Source organism: Euleptes europaea, chromosome 6, assembly GCF_029931775.1.
Source record: "Euleptes europaea isolate rEulEur1 chromosome 6, rEulEur1.hap1, whole genome shotgun sequence".
Lineage (NCBI taxonomy): Eukaryota > Metazoa > Chordata > Lepidosauria > Squamata > Sphaerodactylidae > Euleptes > Euleptes europaea.
Window position 1 is genome coordinate 19,828,232 of NC_079317.1, and position 26,571 is coordinate 19,854,802.

The 26,571-nt window shown below is 46.0% G+C and overlaps 1 protein-coding gene across 1 annotated transcript; it reads right to left on the minus strand.

The window, feature by feature from the left end:
• Positions 1–24,709, minus strand: LOC130478711 (cholesterol 24-hydroxylase-like). Its single transcript, XM_056850883.1, has 15 exons — positions 24,570–24,709; positions 22,365–22,442; positions 20,299–20,380; positions 19,218–19,291; positions 15,790–15,876; positions 15,211–15,349; positions 14,189–14,299; positions 12,018–12,174; positions 8,585–8,647; positions 7,324–7,396; positions 5,791–5,875; positions 3,458–3,568; positions 1,280–1,368; positions 646–712; positions 1–162 (listed from the first exon to the last, which is right to left on the minus strand). Exons 1-15 carry the CDS (start codon positions 24,707–24,709, stop codon positions 1–3), a joined length of 1,518 nt encoding a protein of 505 aa, XP_056706861.1.
• Between the last annotated feature and the right edge of the window lie 1,862 nt (positions 24,710–26,571).

The following is a 26,571-nucleotide window of genomic DNA, read 5'->3' on the forward strand; positions in this document are numbered from 1 at the left end:
TTAATCTTTTTCAAAAGTAAGAGGGTTGCGTGGTGTCAGTCTGCAGACTAGGCCATCTAATGGCCTGAAGGTTCCAGTGTCCAAAATTTTAAAGCTCTGCGGTGGAACCAGCTGGAATTCAAACCTCTGCAGAAATTTGGCCATTACCACTTTAGTCTCCATCTGTAACAAACAAAAAATAAACATTATGAGCTGACCAAAGCAGTTTTGACATATCAGGGCACAGAAAAAAGAAATTCTATGGGGCTACTTGTGCATTTCATTGGACAAAATTATGTTCGTTTGTTTAAGTCATGGCACAGGAGTCCCCAACAAGGTGCTCATGGCCATGGCACCTGCCCATACAGGGCCTTTCTTCCCAAAGGGGACCCAAAGTGTCTTACAGCCTTCTCATCTCCTCCATTTTATCCTCGCAACAGCCCTGTGAGGTAGGTTAGGCTGAGAATGTGGGACTGGCCCAAGGTCACCCAGCGAGCTTCTATGGCACGAGGATTCAAACCTGGTTCTCCCAGATATTATTCCGACACTCTTCACCACTACACCACACCAGCCTTGCTAGCTCTATCCCCCCCCTGAAGCAAGGGTGTGCTCTGTCTAAGTGATCCTTGCATGGTCCTCCACTTCCAGCAATGGTGACCATCTTACCTGTGCAAATGTCTGCCCAATGCAGGAACGAGGCCCCAAGGAAAATGGGAAATAGGAATAGTAGGGCCTGAAAATAAATCCAAGACAGAGAATCAGTCATCTATACTGTTTTGCCCAAATGGGACACACTTACTCCTCCTAAATTAAACAGGAGCCCAGTGTTTATGTTCTTATAAGTATTTCTTCACACAATGCATAGTTAAATTGTGGAACTCCCTGCCCCAGGATGTGGTGATGGCTGCCAACTTGGAAGGCTTTAAGAAGGGAGTGGACATTTTCATGGAGGAGAGGGCTGGTCATCTTGGGAAATACTATGCTGGTCTAGATGGACCTTTGGTCTGATCCATTGCAGATCTTTTTAAGTTGCACACGTTGCACATAGTGGAAAGTCCCATCAAGTTGCAGCCAATTTATGGCGACCCCCATAGGGATTTCAAGGTAAGAGATTAACAGAGGTGGTCTGCCATTGCCTGTCTCTGTGTAGAAACGCTGGACTTCCCCGGAGGTCTCCCATCCGAATGCTGACCCTGCTTATCTTCTGAGATCTGGCAAGATCGGGCCATCCAGGTCAGACATTGCAACACATTTGTTTTGGTAAAACAAAGAACCTTGAGCACACTTCTACCAGACTCACTTGGATCGATCTTTGCCAAATCGATCAGGATCGAAAAGCTGTGGGTCCTTGAAAAACTTTTCCATGCGTCCCATGATATATGTGCTGAACTGCCAAGAGAAGACAAATATTTAAATGTGTAGGTGTGAGGTAAGATATAAATACAATAGTTACCTTCAGAAACAGGCAAATACATGTCTAACCATGTTGTTCTAATCAAAAGATGAAGATTATGCATTGAGGCTGCCCATGAAGCAAGGTAATTCTGCGACTTGCATACAAGACAAAATTAAATAAATGTTCCTTATTTTGTGTGATTTATTCTATAGGTTGATTAGTTCATTCTGGTTCTTTAAGTCATGTAGACATTTTGGTACATTAAAAAATTAATAGTTTTTAAAAAGAAAACTTGAAGCATTGACTTGGGAAGTGTGGGAACTGGTTTCACAACTGCCGTAAGGACCACCAAACAGAATCAGCTGGAGAGAGAGAGGGAGGGAAGAGGCTCTGTGATTTCACAAGGGCCATCTTATCAGTATTCTGAGTTCTAATGGAAACTGGTGTTCCTGATTTCATTTCTTTGTGGAAACTCATATACCTGATAAAAAAGGGTGTTTGCAGATCAGGCCCATGAAGTTTATGGTTAGGAGGCACCATGGTACACAGAGAGGAGAGTACAACAGCCTGCTTCCCAGAATTCCATGCCTGGAGACTCAATGGGTGAGAGCTGATGATGTCAAAAAATGGGGTCTACTGAATTCATCATGACAATACTTTCGCACACTGCTAGATATTGTACCACGGCACAAGTCATCTTTTAGCATATGAAGTTACAATTGATTTAAAGAGATGGTTAGTTACTGTACTATTTTTAATTGAAATTAACTATGGGCAAAATGTAAGAAGTCGTTGAGTTGTTCATGCCACCCGTATCTAATTTACATGGGTAAATTACACTAATTACAGGAATATTAGGGTCTTTTATGTATTGCCGTTTCCCTTGCCGTCACCCCTCCAATGATGTCCGGTCTTGGTTTTTATTATGCATGCCGTTTCCTACCATCAGAGGTCGCCTCACTCTCCCCCTGCGTTTCCCTGCGTTTTCAGAGACCTGTTTTATCTCGAATTTGAAAACGTGGGCAAAATGTGAGGAAATGCAGGGGGAGAGCGAGATGACCTCTGACAGTTGGAAATGGCATGCATAATCAAAACAAAGACTCGAAGTCATTGGAGGGGTGATCGTGAGGGAAACAACCATGCATAAAAGGCCATAGAACTATTAGAAGAAGCCCACAAGTGTGTGGAATACTTGGAGGCCCTGAAATTTCAACCTGCTGCCTGGAGACCTGAAGAAAGAGCTATCATAAGTCAACTTGAAACCACAAAAACGCTAAATAAATCTGATATGCTGAAAGGTTGCTTAATTTATTTATCTGTATGTTATGACTTGGATGCCTAAGCAGGCCCAATATTCTAGGTTGACTATTGACTGATATTCTATTCATATCATTATTCAATAGAGCCATCTGAACACACACATTAAAAAAGCACTTTGAAAACTCAAGTTTACCAGTCAAAGTAATAATATTCCATCCAGTGATACAAGAGCCCCCTAAAGAGTTGAAGGAATGACAATAATGTAAAATTAGAAATGAGTAATCCTGAAATCTTTCACAAATAGAGTGCTCTGAAAGAAGCTCAGACTTCTTTCAGTGGGGATGGGGAAGGACGAAAATGGCAGGGAACAGAAATAAAGTAGTATTATAAAGAAAATCATACAGCTGTATCTTATTTGCCCTGATCTGGTTGGACCAGACTAGCCTGATCTCAGAAGCTAAGCAGGGTTGATCCTAGTTAGTTCTTGGATGGGAGACCATCAAGGAAGTCCAGGGTTGCTACACTGAGGCAGGCCTTGAAACTCCTACAGGGTCACCGTAAGTCAGCTGTGACTTGACTGCACTTTCCACCACATAACCTCATTCAAAACACTACACATTTTCTTCGGGAACACATTTTTTTAATGAACGCTGGGGACTCAAGAGAGGTAGCACAGGGTATTTACTAAATTCACTTGCCTCGCATGCACTCCTTACCTTGGGCTTGCAGGCCCACAGGGGTCACACAACTCACACTGAGTATTCTTGCAGGTAACCTATCTTTTTAGACAATCACAGATAACAGCCCATTTAACAGACTCACAACTAAAGTGGTTTTTGCCGGAATTTTGACCCCCTCTACGATGCCTTCCTTTCCCGTCCAGCGTACAGTGCCCGGAACTGGTGGGTACAATCGCAGGACTTCTTTGAGGACCTAAGGGAGAAACGTGGATTTAACTCAGGGTAAGCAGAGGAGCCGTCCCTTCGTTTTAACATCTTGCATGACAATTATATAGGAGGAGGAGAAGGAAGAGGAAGAAGTTGGTTTTTATATGGCGACTTCCTCTACCACTTAAGGAAGAATCAAACCGGCTTACAATCACCTTCCCTCCCCCTCCCCACAACAGACCCCCTGTGAGGTAGGTGGGGCTGAGAGAGCTGTGACTGATCCAAGGTCACCCAGCTGGCTTCATTTGTAGCAGTGGGAAAACCAACCCGATTCAACAGATTAAAGTCTGCGGCTCATGTGGTGGAGTGGGGAATCAAACCCTGTTATCCAGATTAGAGAGCCCACCACTCCTAATCACCACGCTGGCTCACCAGTGCAACTGGAATGCCTTGCTTAAAACTCCAGGTTGGTTTACTGTGGGTTTTCAGCGAACATTTCAGATTAAGCTCAGTACTGCGGTTGAAACCTGTCTCATATGGTTGCTGCTACAGAGAAATGCAGTTTCCCACAAGAAGCTTCAGACCTCTTTGCATGACCAGATGGAAGTCTGCATTCAGATGTCACTTCTAACCAATATTAAACTGAGGCTGAATTGATACGGGCCTTTTGCACATACTTTACTCTTTCCCTTCTCACATGGAGAATCCTGGTTAGAAATCGACACGTAAGAGCAAAAGAAGAGCCCTTCTGGATCAGTATCTAGCCCGGCTCACAGCAGCCAAAAGAGTAGCCATGGAGGGCCAATAAACAGGGCATAGAGCGCAAGACCCTCCCCTGATGCAGCCCCCTAGTGCTGGCCTTCGAGGCTGACTGCCTCTAAATATGAAGGTTCCTTCTACTCACCATGGCTTTGCCTCATGAATCTCTCTACCATGATGTATGAATGCAGAATCCTGAGTTACCTGTAGTCAGTTTTTCCTTCCACAAACTGAGATTTGAAGCGTGGGTTAAACTCTGGTTTAGGATCCTGGTTTGTGCAGCAAAAATTTAACTCCCAACTAATCTGCACACCTGCACTCTCATGGGCAACCAGAGTTGGTTACTCACCAGGATTCTCTGCATGAGAAATGAGATGAGAAGGACAAGCATGGTGTGGGTAGGAGCTCAGCAGCCAGCCAGGTTCATGCCTATTTGGGCTTAATGCCAGTTAATGTGAGATCTGAACACAGGCAAAATGTGTCTTATCTGCTGCAATGTCCCAAAAGCTCTGGTTTAGCCCAATATTCCCTTCTGCTGGGGAGCCTGCATGGTGTAGAGGTTAAGAGCGGTGGTTTGGAGTGGTGGACTCTGATCTGGAGAACTGGGTTTGATTCCCCACTCCTCCACATGAGTGGTGGATGCTACTCTGATGAACAGGATTTGTTTCCCCACTCCTACCCACAAAGCCAGCTGGGTGACCTTGGGCAAGTCACGCTCTCTCAGCCTCATCTACCTCACAGGGTGTCTGTTGTGGGGAGGGAAGGTGATTCTAAGCCGGTTTGATTCTTCCTTAAATGGGAGAGAAAGTCGGCATATAAAAACCCAACTCTTTTTCTTCTATGCATAATGGAAGCAGAAGAGATAACAAACCCCACTGGTTCTTTCAAAAGCAAAATTTAAAAAAATTAAAAGTTCACAAAACTGCAGGTCTGGCAAGGAAGGAGAGAATATCTAGCAGAAATGTGCAATGCACAGCCACAGAACAAGAGAAGTAAACAAAAAGGTACTATTTTAAAGGAGGTATTTCATGCTCTCTTGGTTCAAATAAGATTTTAAGAGATGCATGAATTATACACAACAAATTACTAACCAGGTTCAAATTCCATACGGTATCTAGAGGCAAAGAGTGTGTGTAATGCAGGTGACGTGGTCCTTGTCAGATGGTGGGTGGAGAAAACTCTAGCAATGATTGGACAATATGCTCTACTGCCACAGAGTGGTAGAATTAGAGAAATACGGCACTCAAAACTTGTATGCCCAGCATTTTGAATAACAAAAGTTAATACTGCACTGTGTTCTAATGAGGCCTAGTTACTAAATTCTGTATTAGAGGTAAAGAGCTTCGAGCTACCCTTGACTTAAAACTCTGACAAGCCTCATGCTTGAAGCCTCATACAGAAACCAATTTTGTTACTAATTCCAGCGGTGTAATAGCACAGTAAAGGATCCAGAACAGCTTTGGGTTGCCTGGTGTCTCAGTTTTCAGTTTTACCTGTGTCAATTCGTACCTGTGATGAGTACTGGAGGTTCCCCAAATCTTCATAGCTAATGTCTCTCTTTACACCAACTACCTCGTCCACTTCAGCCTGAAGTCTAACAAGTACAGAGAGGAGAACTTCAGTCAATTGCCTAGTGACTTTAAGCTATAACATACACTTCTATATTTGAAAAGATAAGGATTAACCTGCAAGGGCCATAGTTTATCACAATTTCTTTATTTAGTCCCCATTCTCAGTGGTCACAACGCAACACTATGTGTTCTTTATAATGATTTAATTTCGTTAACTTCATAACACGGTATCAATATACTTCCAGGAGAATAAAACGGATACTGCTAAATTAATTATCATGCAAGAGCCATAAAGATCCAATTATACTGATGTTCCAAGAGATTACATAAAAGCTATCCATGAAAGCCTTTTATTTCATAAAACATACCGTACCTCAATTAATTACTCTTTCAATAAATTTGCTACTCGCAGTGATATCCTAAGCAAGAGTCACCCCCTTCTAATCCCATAGAATTTAATGGACTGAGGGTATCTGTTTAGGATGGAACTGTGTCAACTACTGCCAGTGGGTGTTGTGACGGGAATAGATGGCTCTAACAGGGCTTAGACAGATTCATGGAGGACAGGTCCACCAATGGATACCAGCCATCAAGTCGAAAAGGAACCTTCACATACACAGGCAGTAAACCTTTGAACAGGTTTACCTAGCAGGCAATGTTAGGGGAGGGCCCTGGCCTCAATTCCATGTTTGTTGGCCCTCCAGGGCAATCAGTTGATCAGTTGGATGGACTAGATCATGGGTCCCCAACATGGTGGCAGTGAGTGCCATGGAGCCTGCCAACACCTTTTCTGGCACCTGCCAAGTGTTTTAGGGAGTGCAAGGGGCCAGGTAGGACCTTTGCCCAACAAGGCTTCTGACTGAACACTGGAGATTTGATTGGCTGTGCAGATTTTTAAAAAGGTTGCTTTGGCAGCAGCTGCCACCATAGCACAAGGATCTGATGTGTTGCTGATGTTAAGCTGTGGCAATCATTTTGTGGCTGTCTCTGCCTCCTGCGGTGGCCATTTTAGTTACTGCGTCCACCATGCCGTGTCAGAATTCCAAATGTGCCCACAGGCTCAAAAAAGGTCGGGGACCCCTAAACTAGATGGACCACTGGTCGGATTCAACAGAACAATTATCATGTTTTACATAATATTTAAAGAGACTTTCATTCATAGCATAATCCTTTGTTTTTAGTGCTTATGCAATTTTCAAGATAAATATACATTCTATTAGATTAATTATTGGATTAGCTATCAGATATATAGTTAATACCGGGTCCTGTGACTGAAAACGCTAGGGGAAAAGAGTAATTTTTAATGACTGTCAATTATTGCCAGATTCAAACATCACACTTGTCAACATGAACAAGTATCCCAAAATGCTCAGGACTCCTTGTGTGTACAAAAAAAAATGCAGTCTACGACAATTCCCTGAATCACAGACCGTAACAAGAAAGGAGGATGTGAATGGCCCCATTTACCTACTTCGCCATTACTTCTGGTTGCCGTCCCAGCTCCATGATTGAGAAGGTCAACTGACTTGCAGTGGTTTCATGACCTGCATGAAAGGAAGTCTAGTGAGGTGGGGGAATGTGGGTGGGATCAAAACAAGAAACTAGATTTACCCATTTCTTCAAGGCAAGAAGTCCAGTTCAAAATGCATCCAAATGACAAAAATTTAAGCTTAGATAGATTAGAGAGAGTGAGAGAGAGTGAGAGAGAGAGAGATGGTCTACAGCCAGCTAGCCAGGTTGGACTTCAGGTGTGTGAGAAATTCCTTTCTCTGATCCCTCCATCAGCTAATAAAACTCTTGCCTTCCTATCAGGAAGTGGTTAAATCAGACAGGGAGGGCTTTTACAAGCGGTTTTAGTAATTCTGGGGCCCTGGCCAAAATTTCCAGGATGGGCCCCCAAAATCACTGCTACCGCTGCCATCCCCCTCCCCCACCCCGAACTGGGGCAAAGCAAAGGGCAGCCCTCCCCAGTGAGACAGATGGAAGCTGCTGTTAGAAGCTGGCTGCCCAGGCCTCGTATGGGATGCATGTGAGTGGCTGCTACCATGGAGCCGGCTGCCTGAACCCTGGACAGGGAGGGCACAGGTAGCCACTTTAGAGCCAGCTGCCTAAGCTCTGGATGAGGCAGGTATGAGCGGCAGCAGGAGCCTGCTGTTCTTTCCTCCCTTCTGTCAGGGGACTGGGGTCATGGATAGTTGGTAGACCCCCAGTGGGGGGCCCAGGGCAGCTGCCCTGGTTACCCATTGGCTAAGATCTCCCCCTTGTGGGCATTTGAAAATAACAGTCATTGTCAGCTCTGGCCCAACCATATAGGCAAACTAGGCAGTTGATCTAGTCCATCCAAGGATATGCTATGGATGTTCAGTCTGCGAAAACTTCAAGGCAGGAAATGCTTATAACCTAGTATCAGGCAGTGGTATAACATATTATAATTCTGAGCTGCTCTTTTGTCTAGAGATCATTCCTGCAATTTAAGCCCGATTCTAATTTATTTGGCCGTTTATATCATTGAGTCATGTACAAGTCTTGTACAAAAGGGAGTGACCCCAGATAGCTGAAGGGGTTAATCAACTAATCCAGATTAATGCCTTGATGTGAATGGCAATGCAAATCAAAATATACATTTGCATCCTCGTTGGCTGGACCCTCGGATGCCTGCTTCTAATACAAGCAGATTTTTTGGGGGGTGGATCAGCGTGTTTGTGTGTTAAAAGGGCAACAGATCCACAAACCTGCAAAGAAGAAGGTGATGAAGTTGTCCAGCATGCTTTCATCATCGCAATCCCCCTCCTGTGCTGTTGAGACAGGAAGCAAAGGTTAACATTCTGCTCCACAGGTACAAGAAGGCAAAAATACAGCACAGTTCTGGAGGTGAGACACCATTAGCCACATAAATGTCTACAGAACAGAAGTGAGAACAAAGTCTAAAAAGCAAAGTCTAAAAAACACTCTTGTTTATTAAGGTTCCAACCAAGACATTTTAAGTTCAAGATTCTCCCTCAGGAACAACACAGAAAGAAAATATTTTATGAAAGAAGCTGCCTGAAGAACTTTAACCATTGAGTTAGCTAGAGTGATTCTTACATAAGAACATAAGAAAAGCCATGCTGGATCAGACCAAGACCAACCCAGTACAGCAGTCCGTTCACACAGTGGCCAACCAGGTGCCTCTAGGAAACCCACAAACAACACAACTGAAGCAGCATTATCCTGCCTGTGTTCCACAGCACCTAATGTAATAGGCATGCTCCTCTGATACTAGAGAGAATAGGTATGCCTCATGACTAGTATCCATTTTGACTAGTAGCCATGGGTAGCCCTATCCCCCATGAACATGTCCACTCTCCTCTTAAAGCCTTCCAACTTGGCAGCCATCACCCCATCCTGGGGCAGGGAGTTCCACAATTTAACAATGACTTGCGTGAAGAAATACTTCATTTTATCTGTTTTGAATCTCTCACCCTCCTGCTTCAGCAGATGACCCCCCATTCAAGTATTATGAGGGAGAAAAGATTCTCCCTGTCCACTCTCTCCCTACCATGCATAATTTTATAGACCTCTATCATGTCTCCCCTTAGCCGCATTCTTTCTCGAGCATTTTCCAGTTTCCTTCTGCTGTTCGTTCCCAGGACCGGCACCTGCTTTTCTGCCCTGTCAAGAAAATGTCTGCTCTGATGCCTCGTTCAGAGTCAAACTAGACATCATTTATCCGGGACTGGGTCTGGGTCCCCTCATCCAATTCGCTTTCTGTGCAGTCGCACAGCAGCTGCAGGGAATGCCATTTTAAAGATCATCAGAGGCCTCCGGACCATGGCATGGGGGAAGGAGCAAGCGCTCCTGCCTCTGCTCTCCCCCCAAAAAACGTGTTTCAGCTTCCGAAACTGCAGCTTCAAAATGACATATTCTGCAGCTGCTGTGTGGCTGCGGAGAAAGTGTCTTGGGTCAGGAAAACCCAGGCCCAACTTGCCAAAAAAAAGTAACATCTAGTCTGGCCCTCACTCATTCACTTCAAACGGCTGCTTCCAGATCCCCCCTGGAAAGCTGAAGGGGCCCTCAGTCCATGAGGTTGGCAGCCATTTTAGAGTGGGAAATGCGTAAAAGGTGGCAGGAAAGGATCATAAGCAACGGCAACAAAGTCACTGGCTTTTCCGGCTTCAAATAAACCTAAGCAGAGAATTTTTTTTGAGCTGGTACACTCTGGTACAGTATACTACAGTATACCGGCATCTTTTTGGTCAATAGAGGTCGGGGCCGCAGTCCAGAGGCCGGCAACAGAGAAGGTGGCAGGTGGGCCGAAGGCTTGCACCTGCCTACGACAGCCAATGTAACACCCACTGACATCATTAGTGGGTGGGATGCAGGGATGAAGGGCCCAAGAAATACCACTATTGGCAAGCCACAGACGAAGAGCTTCAAGAGTCCATGGGCCATTCTCTGGCTGAAACACAGGCTGTAACAGGAAGGAAAACAAAAACTCGGCCTAGATCTTATTCAACTGGCTGAGATGTTCCCCTCCCCTGCTATAACAGCTTGTAACCATGCCCAGACTGAAAACTGTATGCTGGAAGCTGGTAGAGGCACTTGAAACTTGAACAGGTGGCATACACAAGATTAGGGTTGCCAACCTCCAGGTACTGACAGGAGAACAACCAGCAAAAAGCTCAAAATCAAATGACTATTTGAACTACAAATTTTAAACGACAGTCTTATGTATCTATCCACAAGAAACACCAAGTGTAACAATTGCAAGCATGAAATACAACGTGTGTATACAATATAACACAAATAAACATGAAAAAGGTACAAGGATATATACAATATGAAACAAACAGGCAACTAGAAGTCCAAAAATAAAGCTGATTGTGAATCCAATAGCTTGGTAATCAGCAATTTCTGTAGCCTGGGCGAGGGCTGCGTTGAATCGTGTCTTCTTCCCCAACAAGGCAACCAACCAGGGTCGGTTGGCACAACTGTTACACTTGGCTTGCAATTGTTATACTTGGTGTTTTTTGTGGTTAGATACAGAAGACTGTTGTTTAAATTCGTAGTTCAAATAGTCATTTCATTTTGAGCTTTTTGCTGGTTGTTCTCCTGTCATTTCCTTATTCAGCATAAGGTGTTCTTAGTTGTGCTAAACCTCCAGGTACTAGCTGGAGATCTCCTGCTATTACAACTGATCTCCAGCCAATAGAGATCAGTTCACCTGGAGAAAATGGCTGCTTTGGCCATTGGACTCTACGACATTGAAGTCCCTTCCCTCCACAAATCCCGCCCTCCACAGGCTCTGCCCCCAAAACCTCCCGCTGGTGATGAAGAGGGACCTGGCAACCCCACACAAGACACACGGTGGCAACTTAAGAGCAGCCCTGCCAGGTCAAACCAGGGGTCCATCTAGTCCTGCATCCTGTCTCACACAGCGCCCCAACCAGTTGCCCTGGAGGGCCAACAAACAGGACACAGATGCTGCCTCCTAACACTGATATTCAGATGGTAGAGATTCTTCAATTTCTATAATTTACAGTTACATCTACTACATGGGGAAAAAAATCCTTCACCAGGAAAGAAAAAAAATTGCAATCAGAAATGGCTAAGCAAATTTGTTTATTTTGCTTAATATATTATCCTTATGGTTACACAGAGAAGGAGAAGCAGAGAAGGTTGCCAACCCACTAGAAAACTACTGGCCCAAATGAATTTCTTCTGTGCTTCCTAGTAAGAATGGATCAAAACTTCCTTAACCGTTGCATCCAATTGTCAACCTGCTCTTATAGGTAAGAACATTTCCCAAAACATATAGACCTAATTTCCCAAAAGCAGCTAACAATACAGAGAAAAAAATATACAAGAAAGGGAGGGGAAGTTTCTAATTGTTGAGTGGGTCTCTTCTGTCTACGAGCGGATCTTCTGCCTAGCTCTAAGGCCCCAACCCTCAGGCTAAGAGTTGAAGGACAAGAGCCCTTTGGTTCTTAGGCCCGTGTCAAAGGGCCTGTGCCGCTAGTTATGCCCAGGCCTTAAATACCTGTGTGCAGAAAGGAAAGCAAACTCAGTAAAATGTTACTCGGCTGCTGCTTACAGGATTTTCCCTAGTTCCTCCCTGTCTCCTCATGTTATCCTCAGTGAACAGTCAGCACAATGATTGGTTTCTTTCCACAGGGGCTTTCCTACCTGCATTCTTCAATATCTGAGTGAGAATATCCAAAGGGGTCTCCTCTCCATTCTGGATGGCCTTGCACCTCTGCTCAATACACTCCTTCCCAGAACGACGCAACAGCCTCACATTTTCTTGAATCTCTTTTACCACTTTTCTGTTCCATGGCATGTACTAAACAGATAACGGATATTATCATGACCACAGCAGCACACAGTGAAACATGGCATGGCAGAGGGTGTGATGTAAGTCATATGCTTCCCCATCATGGCAGGGAGAGGCAGAAGGTAGACTGACTGGACCCCTGGTCCATTTCTGGTGGATCAGCTAGCACATGCTGGGAATCTTACAAATAAGACTGAATAATATGGACAGTCATCTAATCCTGAAAAGCACTTTTGTTTTTAAGCAAAGAACATAAGATTTTTATAGGTTAATTGTGCTTTTCTTTTTTGCCGTCAAGTCACAGCTGACCTCTAGTGACCCCGTTGGGTTTTCAAGGCAAGAGACATTCAGAGGTGGTTTGCCATTTTCTGCCTCCACATCATGCCCTGGTATTTGGAGGTCTCCCATCCAAATACTTGCTAGGGTTGAGACTGAGAATGTGTGACTGGCCCAAGGTCACCCATTAAGTTTCCATGGCAGGATAAGAGATTTGAACCTGGGTTTCCCAGATCCTAGTCTGATACCTTAACCATTAGACCATGCTGTTTTTTGTTGTTTAGCTGTCAGAAAATCATGAATATGCACTCTTGGCTTTCTAAAGTCTGGGCATTCTAATAAAAAACTGTAAAAGTTTGCAAGTTTTCAAGCCATCCTTGAGCTAAGCACTATTATCTAGCATTATAGTATGCATTATAAAACTCCCTTCCGAAGGCAGAATGCCAGCCATGACAGCCAGCCAGCATGGTTTAGAGTTAGACCTGGGACAACCGGGTTGAAACCCCCACTCTTCCATGCAAGTTCACAGGGTCACCTTGGGCCCATCACAATCTCTCAGCCTAACCTACCTTATACGATGGTTGTTGTGAGGACAGAATGGAGAAGCCGAGAATGAGATCATAAGCCACTTGGGGTCCCAATGAGGGGAAAAAGCAGGATATAATTTTTTAAAAAATAAAATAATGACCTGTGTGGTTTAATGAGTAAGTGACTTGTAACAGTTATTTCTACAATTTGCATTATAATTGGTATAATAATTGCTTTTTAATAGTATCAAGGGGGTTGTTTATAATTGTACTGGGTTGTGTTTTTTTACAACCTACCTCGAGGAATAATTTCCCTGAAAGGTCAACGAGACAATTAATACATTTCTCAGCTCGCACTGTGTTGGGGATTGGCCAGCCTGAATCTGAAAGCAGCATCTCTCTGTTCTTGTTTTCCTCTTCTTAATTCCTTCAGCTTATTTCCCTGTCTCCTGCTTCTGTGGTCTAGTTTTTCCACCCTTTCTAGTTCTACATGCACCACACAGTTCCACCCTTGCCTTTATTTAATTTCAGATTGTAAGCCTGGGGCAAGACCCTGAGATTTTAACAAAAACTGTTGTTGGTGCACTGCTTAGCAATGTCGCACCCGTCCTCCTGAAAACGGGTGTGGGACCGGAGCCGGTCCAAGACCCAGCTTAACAATCCAGAGCATGTGTTTTCAGGGGCTTCTCTTTCCAGTGAAGAGTGATGTGCTGTGAGAGAACACTGGGTCAACATCACCGTGGAGGCAAGAAGTCATACAGATATGGGCACAAGCGGCAAAGACTAATGGCCAAACCAGATGTGACCGTCTCTCTCTGGTGTTTTTTTCTGAAGAACAAGACCAGCTCTGTGTGTGTGTGAAGTGCTGTCAAGTCACTTCCAATTCCTGGCGACCCTATGAATTAACATCCTCCAAAATGTCCTACTGTTAACAGCCTTGCTCAGGTCTTGCAGACTGAGGACCATGGCTTCCTTGATTGAGTCAATCCATCTTGTGTTGGGTCTTCCTCTCCTCTTGCTGCCTTCAACCTTTCCTAGCATGATTGTCTTTTCCAGATACCAGCCATACAGGACCTCAGTTTGGGTTAGGGCTAAGGTACAATCAGAGAGAGGGTTTCACACTTCACTGACTAAAACAGACCCTTCCCTTTGCCTGTCTTTTTCCCCCCTTTGGCTAATAATGGGGGGGATTCGTAAAGGGGGGGGGGAAGTTCACTGGCCTTGAAAAAAGGTTGGCGCATCCCGGCCAATCCTTGCCCGATCAGAGACATAGCATGTGGGAAAGGTGCCAGGTCGTTGTTCAGGGTGTTCAGGTCTAAGCCAAAAGCCACCTTATTATGTGGAGAAAAAATGAGAAGATTAGTCAGAGCTGAATACCTTGGGGCGGGGGGAACAGGTGTGTGTGTGTGTGTGTGTGTGTATGTATCTCATTACTGGGACTGTTCTATTTCATCATCTTTGCACATTTTGTATCATGCAAAAAGGTGAAGCAGCCTGTTTACTGCAAATTTAAAATTCCATAGACAATTGGACAGACAGAAGTTAGTCCTCATTCTTATGGAGGAAAGTACACAAACACTATTTTCTAGAAGGGGGCCTTCAAATTAGGATTTGCACTTTTTCAAGCACAGCTTCCCAGCCTTTCCAAGTTGCCTTCCTGTCAACTAATATGCAGAACAGGGGTTCCCAAACGTTTTAAGCCTGCAGACACCTTTGGAAAGGTGGTGGGCTCAACCTCAAAATGGCTGCCTCCGGAGGTGGAGCCAACCACAAAATGTCAGGGAGGGAGGTTACACATAACTCTAATAGTAACTCTTCAACATTTCAGGTTGAAGCTCTGCTTAACTGGATGCCTTTTAAAATGAACACACTGTTAGAAAATATTTTCTTGTATACACACAAAGTAATGCAGTGAATGTCCTTGTGCTGTGGGGGCAGCTGTTGCTGAAGCAACTTTTTAAAAATCTGCAGAGTCAATAAGATCTCCAGTGGCCAATCAGAAGCCCTTCTGGGCAGAAGCCCCACATGCCCCCCACCCACTTTCTAAAAACACTTGGTGGCCACCAGGAAAGGTGTCGGTGGGTGCCATGGCGCCCATTGGCACCACGTTGAGAACTCCTGATTTAGCAGCCATGGCACAAGTTCTTGGGACCGTGTCCCTGACGACCCTACACATAACACTATCCCATAGCCACTGTTCCAACAATTTCTTGTTATGAGCAAAAATTGATCCACTCAGTACCTTCGCAATGATGTCCAGAGTCACCCGCCTCAGCAGGTTCATCATATCTATTTCTGTTTCTCCATCGGCTTTCTCTTCCAACACCTTCATAAGCTCTTCTGCTTTGTCATTGAAGATTCCCATCAAGCCAATCAGGTAACTGGGCAGTTAAAAAATATCACAGAGTAAGAAGCTTTGTGGTGAGACATTGAGCGTCTGTAGTGGGAGCTGAGAATCGGGAAGAAATCGCTACGCCCCTCTTCTGCAAACATAAATGTGTTTCCGTGGGAGGAAGTGTATGGTTGGATACAGGCCAGTAAATACTGCAGGAGCTCATTGTTTTGACAGATGTGCTGACAGTCCATTTATGGGCAAGAATCATATACTGAACTGATTACTTGTATGCTTTCACAAAAATAAAATTGTTTTGCATGTAATTGTCACAGGACTTTGCAAAGCAGTGCAGGTATGCTACAGATGGGATGTCCCTTCCAGAGATTTCTCCCTCTCCACATCACCCTCCTTTCCCCCTGTCCCCTTCAGACCTGGAGCAGGCAAGGGCCTTAAGTGGCTGCCACCAAGTAAGTTTTTTAATCTCACCTTCGGCTGAAAGCTGGATCTATAATCTTCCGCTGCTTGTGCCAGTGGTTATAGTCACGATCTGTTATCAAGCCTTTCCCTAAAAATCTGAAAAAGTACAGAAAAAAAGGAGTATAGTAAAGACATCATCTTTGGATCCTCTGAACCATGGTGTGGATGATCAGGAACATGTCTCAAGTGTGCTGTAGTGGTTAAGAGTGGTGGTTTGGAGCGGTGGATTCTCATCTGGAGAACCATGTTTGATTCCCCACTCCTCCACATGAGCAGCGGAGGGTAATCTGGTGAACTGGGTTGGTTTCCCCACTCCTCTACATGAAGCCAGCTGGGTGACCTTGGGCTCGTCACAGCTCTCTTAGAGCTCTCTCAGCCCTACCTACCTCAGAGGGTGTCTGTTGCGGGGAGGGGAAGGGAAGGTGATTGTAAGCTGGTTTGATTCTTCCTTAAGTGGAAGAGAAAGTCGGCATATAAAAAACAACTCTTCTTCTTCTTCCAGATTACATGCTGGTTCCTTTCTTCATTTCCTCTAACCATACTTGGACATGAGGCATGAAGTGGGCAAACCATGGTTAGTACAAGCCTCTAAACCGTGATCTGGAACCATGGTCAAGTGTGCTCATAAACAGTTTGGAGTTCACAGATGGGAAGCAAATTTTATTCACTCATTAATTCATTTAGGATATTTTTACGCTCACTTCTTTAGAGTCCTGCTCAAGAGGGCTTACAATTAAAATAATAAATTATCAATATAAAAACAATAAACTATTAAGACAAACATTAACATTTTGTCAAGTCTTAATCAGAAGAGCTGTAACAGAGGCCCTGTGTGCCCCTACCTTTGGAGGGATGATGGGTAATGACCGGAAACAGGGCCTTCTCTTTGGTGGTGCCTCAAACATAGAACTGTATGGTATTTGCCTGTCATCAAGTTTTTTAAACTTCAGATGACAGGTGAAAACTTTATTTCTTTCCCAGGTGTTTTGTTTAGTGCATTATATATGGCCTGGCCAAGAACCTTATGCCTCTCGCTTGTTTTCAATTTACACTGATTTTTTTTTCATATAGAGTAACTGTGATTTTTTTGGAAAGCATGCCCAATGAAATCAGAAGAGTGCGGCAATTCATTTAATTAAAGGTAATACAAATACAAGACCACTTTAGTGAATTTTTAAATGCTTTAAATTGGTTTTAAGTGTTTTGTACAAACATAATAGAGCGATTAGCACTTAACACAAGGAACGAGGCATCTGGTAAAAGTGCCATCTGGTAAAAGTGAAGTAGTATGATCATGTACAACCTGCCTATTCTTGTAGAACTGAAGTTTTCAGTGTTTCATTAACACCCATGAAGTTATTCTTGAAAACAAAGGTTGTTATCAGAATGGAGACCACCACAATACAATGAACAGTGCTGCATACCCAACAATTTGCAGACTTCGCAGAGCAGGATTATCTCACTTCCCCCTCCTGCTGCAGCCCAACCAGTTCCCAAATTTTAACCCTGGGAACCAGAAGATACTCAGGAACAGCATACAAGGCAAAGTGAGTGTCTGCAGAAGGCGCTGAGACTTGGGGAGAAACTGCTACACCCCCTTTTCTGCAAATGTGAATGTATTTCTGTGGGAGGAACTGTGTGTGGTTGGATACAGGCCAGTACATACTGTAGAGGCGCATTGTTTTGACCAACGTGCTGACAGTCCTTTTATGGGCAAGAATCTTGTATTGAATTTATTATTTGTATACTTTTGCAAAAATTAAATTACCCCTCCATTATCCCCCCAGTCCAGTCCTGTCCTGAAGCTTGGAAGGTGCCTGGGTAATGTAGACCTATTGCAAAATTTATACAGGCCTTTGTGAAATAGAGGCTTCCTTGAGGCCTACAGGCTCATTCTTCAGCCTTAGGCTCAGGATTGTGACAGCAATAATCACAGGCAATAGGGCCGTGTTGGCGAACCTATGGCACGCGTGCCACAAGCGGCACGTCGAGCCCTCTCTATAGGCACGCGTGAAGCCGCTGGGCCCCCCCTGCCCGTCCCCCTCCTCCGCCCGTCCCCCTCCTCGCGGCCTCAACGCCATATGCCTCCCGCCGCCCCGCTCCGCCTCAGCAGCAGCGCCGCCGCCCCACCCAGGCGCCGCTCGCTCATGCTTGGCCCCGAGGGCTGCCCTGCTGGCCGCACCGCTACGCCCGCCCGCGACAAAGTTGACTGCCCGTCCCCGTCCTCCGCCCCTCCTCGTGGCCTCGACGCAGGTTTCCGCCGCGCCGCAGCCAACTTTGTCGCGGGGCGGGGGCGACTCGGCGGGCATAGCAGTGCGGCTGGCAGGGCAGCCCTCGGGGCCAAGCATGAGCGGCCGGTGGCGGCAGCGGGTCCAGAGCGGCGCCTGGGTGGGGCGGCGGCGCTGCTGCTGCTGCTGCGGTGGAGTGGGGCGGCGGGAGGCCTATGGCTTGCGGCGTGGCGGCTCTTCCGCTGGCCAGCCCGGCGCCCCCGCCTGCGCCCCCGCCGTGTACCACAAGGACCTGAGCCGGGCGGCGGCCGAGGAGCTGCTGGCCCGGGCCAGCCACGACGGCAGCTTCTTGGTGCGCGACCCCGTGTGCGCCTACGCCGGGCCTATGTGCCGCGTTTTGTTTCTCTCTTCCTCACATATGGAGCGAGGAGGACGAGGAGGGAAGCCCGCCTGCCTTTGCCTGCCCCCTTTTTTCCGTTGGGTTTGGGTTTTTTTTGGGGGGGGGCTCTGTGGGAGTTTTCGGCCCCTCCTCGACGGGCCGGCCCCCATCTCGGCCTTCCTTTTCCCTCGCATGCTTCCCCTTCCAGGCCAGGAGGTGTGCGCGGCGGTGTCGGCTTTCTCTCCTTCTCCCCCACTTTCTAAACCACCGTTCTCGATGGGCGGCACCATGTTCGGAGTGCTGCGGTGGCAGCCAGTGGGGCCGGCTTGCGGCTTCCTTTCCCCTTCCTCCCCTCAAGGGATCCTTTCCCCGCTCTTCACCACCCCCCCAAGCCCCAGGCCAAGTGAGCTCGCAGGCTGCCCTCCCAGTCCCCCCCCTTCCCCCCCTTCCCTGGACTCCCCGCTGCGGCTTTGAACCTCAGTATTCAGGTTAAATTGCCCTGTTGGCACTTTGGGATAAATAAGTGGGTTTTGGGTTGCAGTTTGGGCACTCGGGCTCTAAAAGGTTCGCCATCACTGCAATAGGGTCAAGGGGAAATGCCTATTTCTCTTACTAATAGAAATGTCTATTACTCTGGTTTCTGTTCAGATAGTATAATGTCTATTTCTCCTGAATGAATTTGTACTTTCATCATGAAGTAATCCAATGACAAGTATCTGCTTAACAGCATAAGAAAACAAAAACCTTTCTTGAAAATTGATGACTTTAATCAATTGTTAATACTTTTTTATTCCACAAATCACGTATAACTTAGCTTTAAATTAACCTACCTGACACCAAACATATTATAAAGACGACCATACACAATTCGGTCCTTTGGGTATTGTGGTAACATCAAATACTCCTAAAGATAAATCACAGGTCAATTCACTTTCACATAGAAAAAGAAATAAATCAGGTATTATCTCCTGGATGAAGCTGAACATTTAGAGAAGATTTGGCACTAAGACAGCCTTTCCACATCAGAGTTCTAGACTTAGTTTCAGAGTCTGGCTATTCAGTCACCTGGTGAGATGACAGATTCCATCACTCTGCCTTGACTAGTACTAGAAAGGGTGAAGCTGAGCACATTTCCCCCCTTAAACTTTAAATACCTTTTGTTTTGCAAATTGAAGGGGGAGAAAAGTCCATATGCAAGGAAAGGGGATGGAAACCCATCATACCTCACTTGAAGTGTGTGTGTGTGTAAAGTGGTCTCAAGTCACAGACAACTTATGGCGACCCCGTAGGGTTTTCCAGGTAAGAGACTGGTCTTTTATGCATGGCTGTTTCACTCTGTCACCCCTCCGACGACTTTGGGTCTTTGTTTTGATTATGCAAGCCGTTTACGACTATTGGAAGTTGCCTCGCTCTCCCCCTGCGTTTCTCCACATTTTGAGGGATCTGTTTTATCTCAAATTTGAAAATGCGGGGAAACACAGGGGGAGAGTGAGGCAACTTCCAATGGTCAGAAACGGCATGCATAATCAAAACAAAGACCTGAAGGTGTCTGAGGGGTGATGGCGAGGGAAACAGCCATGCATAAAAGACCTAACAGAGGTGGTTTGCCATTGCCTTCCTCTGCATAGCAACCCTGGTATTTCCTGGAGGTCTCCTATCCAAATACTAACCAGGGCCAACCCTGCTTAGCTTCTGAGATCTGACAAGATCAGGCTAGCCTGGGCCAGCCAGGTCAGGGCACTTGAAGCATAGGGGAGAACAAACAAAAGTGAGCCAGCATGCAATTTGCTGATACACACATCTGTGGTTTCAGTTGCAAAGATGGGCAAATGCTCTGAATAAGGGCTGTACTGTGAGCGATCTTCACATACATACACACACACAAGCTGAGATACATATTTTGTAAGATACCTTTACTCCCTCAGGACTTAACACCAATAGTGTGATTCTGTGGAAGAAATTCAAACGCACAACGGGTCCATATTCCTCAGCCCTACAAAGAGGAAGGGGGGAGACCAAAAGATTGTTTTAAAAGGTGGAAAAAAAACCCACAACACAAACTGCAGAATAACAAAGTATCCCATGCTTGTGGGAAGACTTGCAAATGTTCAAAATGCGTCAAGAAAATAATCTCCTGCAAGGAAAATCTGAGGCATGAGGGACAGCTGTCTTGAAGGGTGGGTTTTGAGCATTTTGACATGCGACAGGAATACCAAACGATCAATTAACTTAAAACTTACATCCACAACCCAATTCAAACATCGACAATGTTACACATAGGTTCAATTTAAGGTGGCTAGCTATGTTGGTCTGCTGTAGCAGAACAAAGCCCCAGTCTAGTAGCACTCTTAGAAACCAACAACATTTCCCCAGGGAATAAGCTTTTGTGAGTCAAAACTCACTTTGTCAGATATAAGTAAGAATGAAGATGCATCAGTACTCATATCCAGCTGAGAAGGGTATTACCAAGAAGGGCCAACTGAATGCAGAGGTACAATGCAAAAACAATTTTGAAAATAAATATTTAAAATGGCCTGGTGAGGCTTGAAGACGTTCTGAATTGAATGTTGAGAGCAGGTTATAGGCTCTGCTTGGGTACTGCATAGCAGGACAGCTTAAAGAATCCCAGAGGGGAAGATTTTTGAAGGTGGAGTGGAATTCCCCCCTTTCAATTACTTTCAGACCCCCACCGCTTTCCTCCTATTACCTATGCCAATTATAAAGGCAGCAGATGTTGGCAATGATCATCCCAGACTGAGATTTCTGCATTCCTAGGGAAGCCCCTTCATCTCCAAGTGCGAGGAAAACTCCAAAATGAGGGATAAACATGGCTGCCACAATATTATCATGGGGGGAGGAGCTAGAGGATGCATTTCCCTCCCGTTTTTGTTTTGTCCTTGTTAAAAAAAATAGTGTCGTGGTTTAGAGCGGTGGACTCTTAATATGGAGAACCGGGTTTGATTCCCCAGTCCTCCACATGAAGCCAGCTGAATGACCTTAGGCTAGTCAAGCTCTCTTAGCCCCACCTACCTCACAAGGTATCTGTTGTGGGGAGAGGAAGGGAAAGAGATTGTAAGCCGGTATGATACTCCTTTAAAAAGGTAGAGAAAGTCAGCATATAAAAACCAACTCTTCTTCTTATTATTAATTCACTTTTGCTGCTTTCCTTCCTCCTGCCACCACCTCCCTCCACTACACTCCTGCTCTTACTGCACTGGTAGCTCCTCCAGCCTAACACATTAAAGGATCATAAGGCAATGATGGAAATAGGGTGTGTATGTGTTGGGGGATTGCTGGTCATGTTTGATGGAATCCATCCCCTGCCCCAATTTCCATCTATTAGCTTGCAGAGATATAAGGGGAAAACTTCTTGCTTCTCTTCAACTGCACAGTCCAATAAATTGTGAATCATGGGGGCGAGGAGTGGAAATTTCCCTCCCAACTGCACAAGAACAATGTATTTTAAATGTCTACAAAGTAGGGACAGTGACTGTTCTAGGACTGATACCAAAAACAGGGTCTGTCCCTGACACGTACAAAGTGGTAAACATTAAAGAAACACTTTTGAGAACACTGTTCTTATTTCTTCGCTGTTGAATCTATTACAAAACACAATGTGAAGCCATTGGTAGAGTGAAATGTAATTTTGCTACACTGTCCCTGCTTGTAGGGTCTGCTTATATATTTTAAACTAGAAGAAAGCGCTGACAGAAGTTAGCAAATTATACAAACACACAGAGTTGTGATAGATAATAATATAAGTCAACCTGATAAGAAAACCCCATGCACATTACTGCATCTTCCATTCAATACACCACTCTCAGACACTTAAATGAGAAGATCACATCCAAATTCCTGTATTGCCAGAAATTTAATAGTTGGAATTCCTTGTATACTTCCTTATGAAAATTCTTGGCTATATGGATCATTGATCTCAATTGCACTGTAGCTTTAATTTCAAGATGTTAGAAACTTACCACTGCAGAAAGACGTCATGCACCAGTTCTTTTTTTTTAAGCATTCTCCAAATGATGGGCAGATGACCAAAGAAAAAGCTACAGATGAAAAACAAAAAAAACCATACTTTATGAAACCCTGTGGATTAGGATGCACAGTGGGGTCTTTAGTGGAGTTCTAAAATTTTCAGACGTTTGAAGATGTGAAGAAAAACTGTTTTTAAGTGAAAAAGTGAAATATATATAGACACACCTTCTTATCAAATGTAAACTTGTTTCACAGCTTTAACAATATAAATACATCATTCATAACTTAGTTACGATTTTAAATTGTACAAATGTCTGTTTTCTTCAAGAAAAAGATGAGCATACACAATCCTTTGTATATAATAGCCAAGTTGGCCAAATATCCTCAGGATTCTTAAATCCAGTGACTTGAGCTGTGAATGGGCAACATAGATCTTTCTACAAACTTGAAAAGGACCCCCGTTTTGCAGAAAAATGCATGGCTGGGAATACCTAGTGTGGTAACAGCCAAAGAATAAGGAAAGGTCGATAAGCACATTGCGTCTACGTTTCTACATCCCCCCGGCTCACATTTTTCACAGGGTGGCTGTTGAATTCTGGCTTGTCTTTTTGGGTTTGTGTGCATATGAGGGAAACGCGTAACACAGAGCAGCCCAATTCGACCAGCGAAATAAGGGATGTGCAGTGAAGCGCCAGCCAATACCTGGTGGGCCATTACTACTTGTTGCCTGGCTGGTGAGAGGTAGCTGTGTTCCTGCCTTGTAGAGAAATCAAGCAGAAAGCTAGTAGCACTTTAAAGCCTGGCAAGATTTATTCTAGCATAAAATCAGGCATCTCATAAAACTGCTCCTTCTTTTCTTCAGCTGCCAAGGAGACGATGGGAAAGTCTTTGAGTTGCAGCAAAGGCCACCGCGGGACTGCTCGCTTCCAAACAGTGCCCGTGAGCTCCCGGACACGAGGTCCCACGTTCCCCTTCTAAGCAAACACAGGCTTCCGAGATGCACACTTGCGGGGGGGGGCAGAGGCGCCCTACGTTTGCCCCAAGGCAAACGTCTGCAAAGCCGCCCTCGAGGGCCAGATCCCGTCCTGCCGACTGCAGCACCGGCCATGCCCAGCGTGCCCGATCTGGGCAGGGGCGTTACCGAGGCGCCTGTGAGCTTCTTTAGCCTACCTCGGCAATCCCAAAAAGTCACTCGCTCAGACAGGCAGGTCTAAAGCAGGTAAACGTTTATTCAGGAGCCGCAGGTACAACATGAGCAATCCACAGTTTCAAAGCTGCTAATGGCGAACCAAACTACAAAGCATAACTTTAAGCATGGAGTCATCCCAGGTGCAAAGCTAAGCGGCCTGGGAACTACGAGATAACAGTGCCTGGTAGGAAGCAGGGAGTGAGCAAATCGTAGTACTGAAGTTGCCTGCTAGAGACTCAAGGTCGGAGCAGGGGGGAGGGAAAGGAGGGGTAACAGCCTGAACAGTTCAGAGGAACAAAACCAAAGAATAACACAGGAACAGGAATGAGCCTAACTCATGTCAAGAGCCTGTCTGAACAGTATGGCCCCTGACAACTTGAACACACAGTAGAGAAACAAGATGCACTCATAGGGCGAAAACGCACGGTGGCTTTACCCTCCTTGAATCCCTGTTTCAGCCAGGATTCAGCCAGGATCGAATACATGCGTTTCGTTGAACGTGCGTTCGATCCCAGCTAAAACAAGGATTAAAAGAGTTTAAAGCACTGGTTCCCAACCAGGGGTCCGTGGATCCCCAGGGGTCCGCGAGAACTAAATTAAGGTCCATAAAACAAAGTTATAAACCCATAATAAATTAATATTTTCAATTAAAAGTTCTCTATTATATATATATATATATATTCAAATATTATTCTAAGTTTAATGTTTAACTAACAGTTATGATTAAAGTTTATTTTCAAATTCTCTGAATTTTTATTTTGAACCTTGGGGTCCCTGCACCGAACTAAAAAGTCCTAGTGGTCCCTGGTCAAAAAAAGGTTGGGAACCACTGGTTTAAAGCAACCAGGCGTTTTCGCCCTATAGATAGGTAGATACACTTGAGCAGAAACGAGCAGGTCTCTTGACATCGCAGCAAAACCAATAGATACGCTCGAGCGGAAAGAGGCAGGGCTCTTACAGCGCCAGCCCCGCCGAGAGCGCCTCCTTGCCCTGCCAGCCTCTTTCTTACCTGGCCCTGGGGGCGCCGGGGATGTCATCGTATTTCACGTGGACGTACTTGATGTAGCAGCAGTAGAGGCCGAAGGCCAGGAGGGCGCTGGCCAGCGAGAGGCGCAGCAAGACCCACGCCGCCGCCCCAAGCGCCTCCATGGCGTCCGAGGGCTCCCCCGCGTCCGGCTCCAAAGGACGCAACGTGACCACCGAGTCCTCCTGCGGGCTGGGCGGAGCCGAGCTCCGGGGAGAGGCGGCGGGGCCGCTTAAAGAGACCGTGCGGGCGGGGGGGGGGAGAGACACCGAAACCAGCCGGACCCCCGGGAGAGAAAGGGCGAAAACGCACGGTCGCTTGAGCCGCCTTTCTTCCCTGTTCCAGCCAGGATCGAACGCACGAACGTTCTTCCCTGTTCCAGCCAGGATTCAGCCAGGATCGAACGCACGAACGTTCGCGTTCGTGCGTTCGATCCTGGCTGAATCCTGGCTGGAACAGGGAAGAACGTTCGTGCGTTCGATCCTGGCTGAACGTTCTTCGAACGTCCGTGCGTTCGATCCTGGCTGGATCCTGACTGGAACAGGGAAGAAAGGAGGCTCAAGCGACCGTGCGTTTTCGCCCTTTGCTCTCCGCCCCTGGACGAGAGCAGCTCCCCAGGGGTGCGCGCCCCACCGCCGTTTGCCGGGAGCGTCCGTTTGCTCCGGCATCACTTTACGGTCCGGGGAAAGGCAGCGGCCACCCCTCCCATAGGGTTACCAACCTCCAGGTGGCGGCTGGAGATCCCCCACTATTGCAACGGTTGCAGTAAAACAGGGGTTCGCGGGGGAGGGAGAGGGAGACCCAAGAGCGTTATCAAGAAAACAAGTTTATTGGCAGCTGCTGACTCCGAGGCCCGAATAGGCAGAAATCTCTGAACCCCGATTATACCGGGGAAGAGAGATTTATCCAAATTCAAGTTATGACGATACATCAACACGTTATGCCTATCTGATTGTATTACAGACAGAAAGGCGACTCAGGACAGCTGCAGTTTCATCCAGTTTCTCCTATCATTGTTTCTCGTTCACTCTGACACACTCCATGGCTCTTAGCCCAGTGACCCAGTGCACAGAGCAGGCTTGTAGCTAGGCAGAAATTCCTTCCCTGGCAGTCTGGAAGCCAATGATTACCGGGAGATCTCTGGGGTACTGTCACACAACTGATCTCCAGGCGATAGACATCAGTTCCCCGGGAGGAAGCGGCTGCTTTGGCAATTGGGCTCTGTGGCATTGAAGTCCCTCCCCTCCCCAAACCCCGCCCTCCTCAAAAATCTCCAGGTGTTTCCCAACCTGGAGCTGGCAACCTTCCCCTCCCGCCTCGTTGGTCACGCTGGCTCAGATGCTGCACCCCCCCCCCAACCTCGCCAGGAGCTGAGCTGACAAGTGGCAATGCCAGCAGGGTGCTGGGCACCCCCGGAAAAAGGTGCTCACGGGTCACCACTGAGCGCAGCAACCACTTTCCACCTGGCACCTTGGCTGTGCCTGCCAAAGGGGGCTCAGGGCACATGTGTGACCAAGCGCCCTCTCAAGCTACAGTTTTCCAGGAGGCTGAAGTTGGTTCCCCGTTCTTTCCCAGTTCGCATTTCCAAGTTCCTGAATGATCTTGAGGCCAATTTAAACGCTCTGCACCCCAAAAGAAAGTTTGGACCACCACATATCATAGACCCCACCCCCCCACATCCAGGGCACTGTCCTCCGAGGGGACGCATACTGTGCAGAGCTTTTAAATTGTCCAATATCATTCAGGAACTAGGAAATGCAAATAAGGAACTGGGAATGAACTGGGAACCAAATGCAGCCTTCTCAGTTTTCCTAGGTGTAGTTCTTTCATTTACCCTGCTGCTGGCCTTATAGAAGGACAAAGTGCCTCTTACTGTTTTTTTTACAGTGAGGATACATACACGCATAAGAAAAATAAAGCAGCAGAGCCACTTCTTCCTTATTGTCAATATGTGTTTTAATAAAATTTCATTTAAGCAGAAACAGTG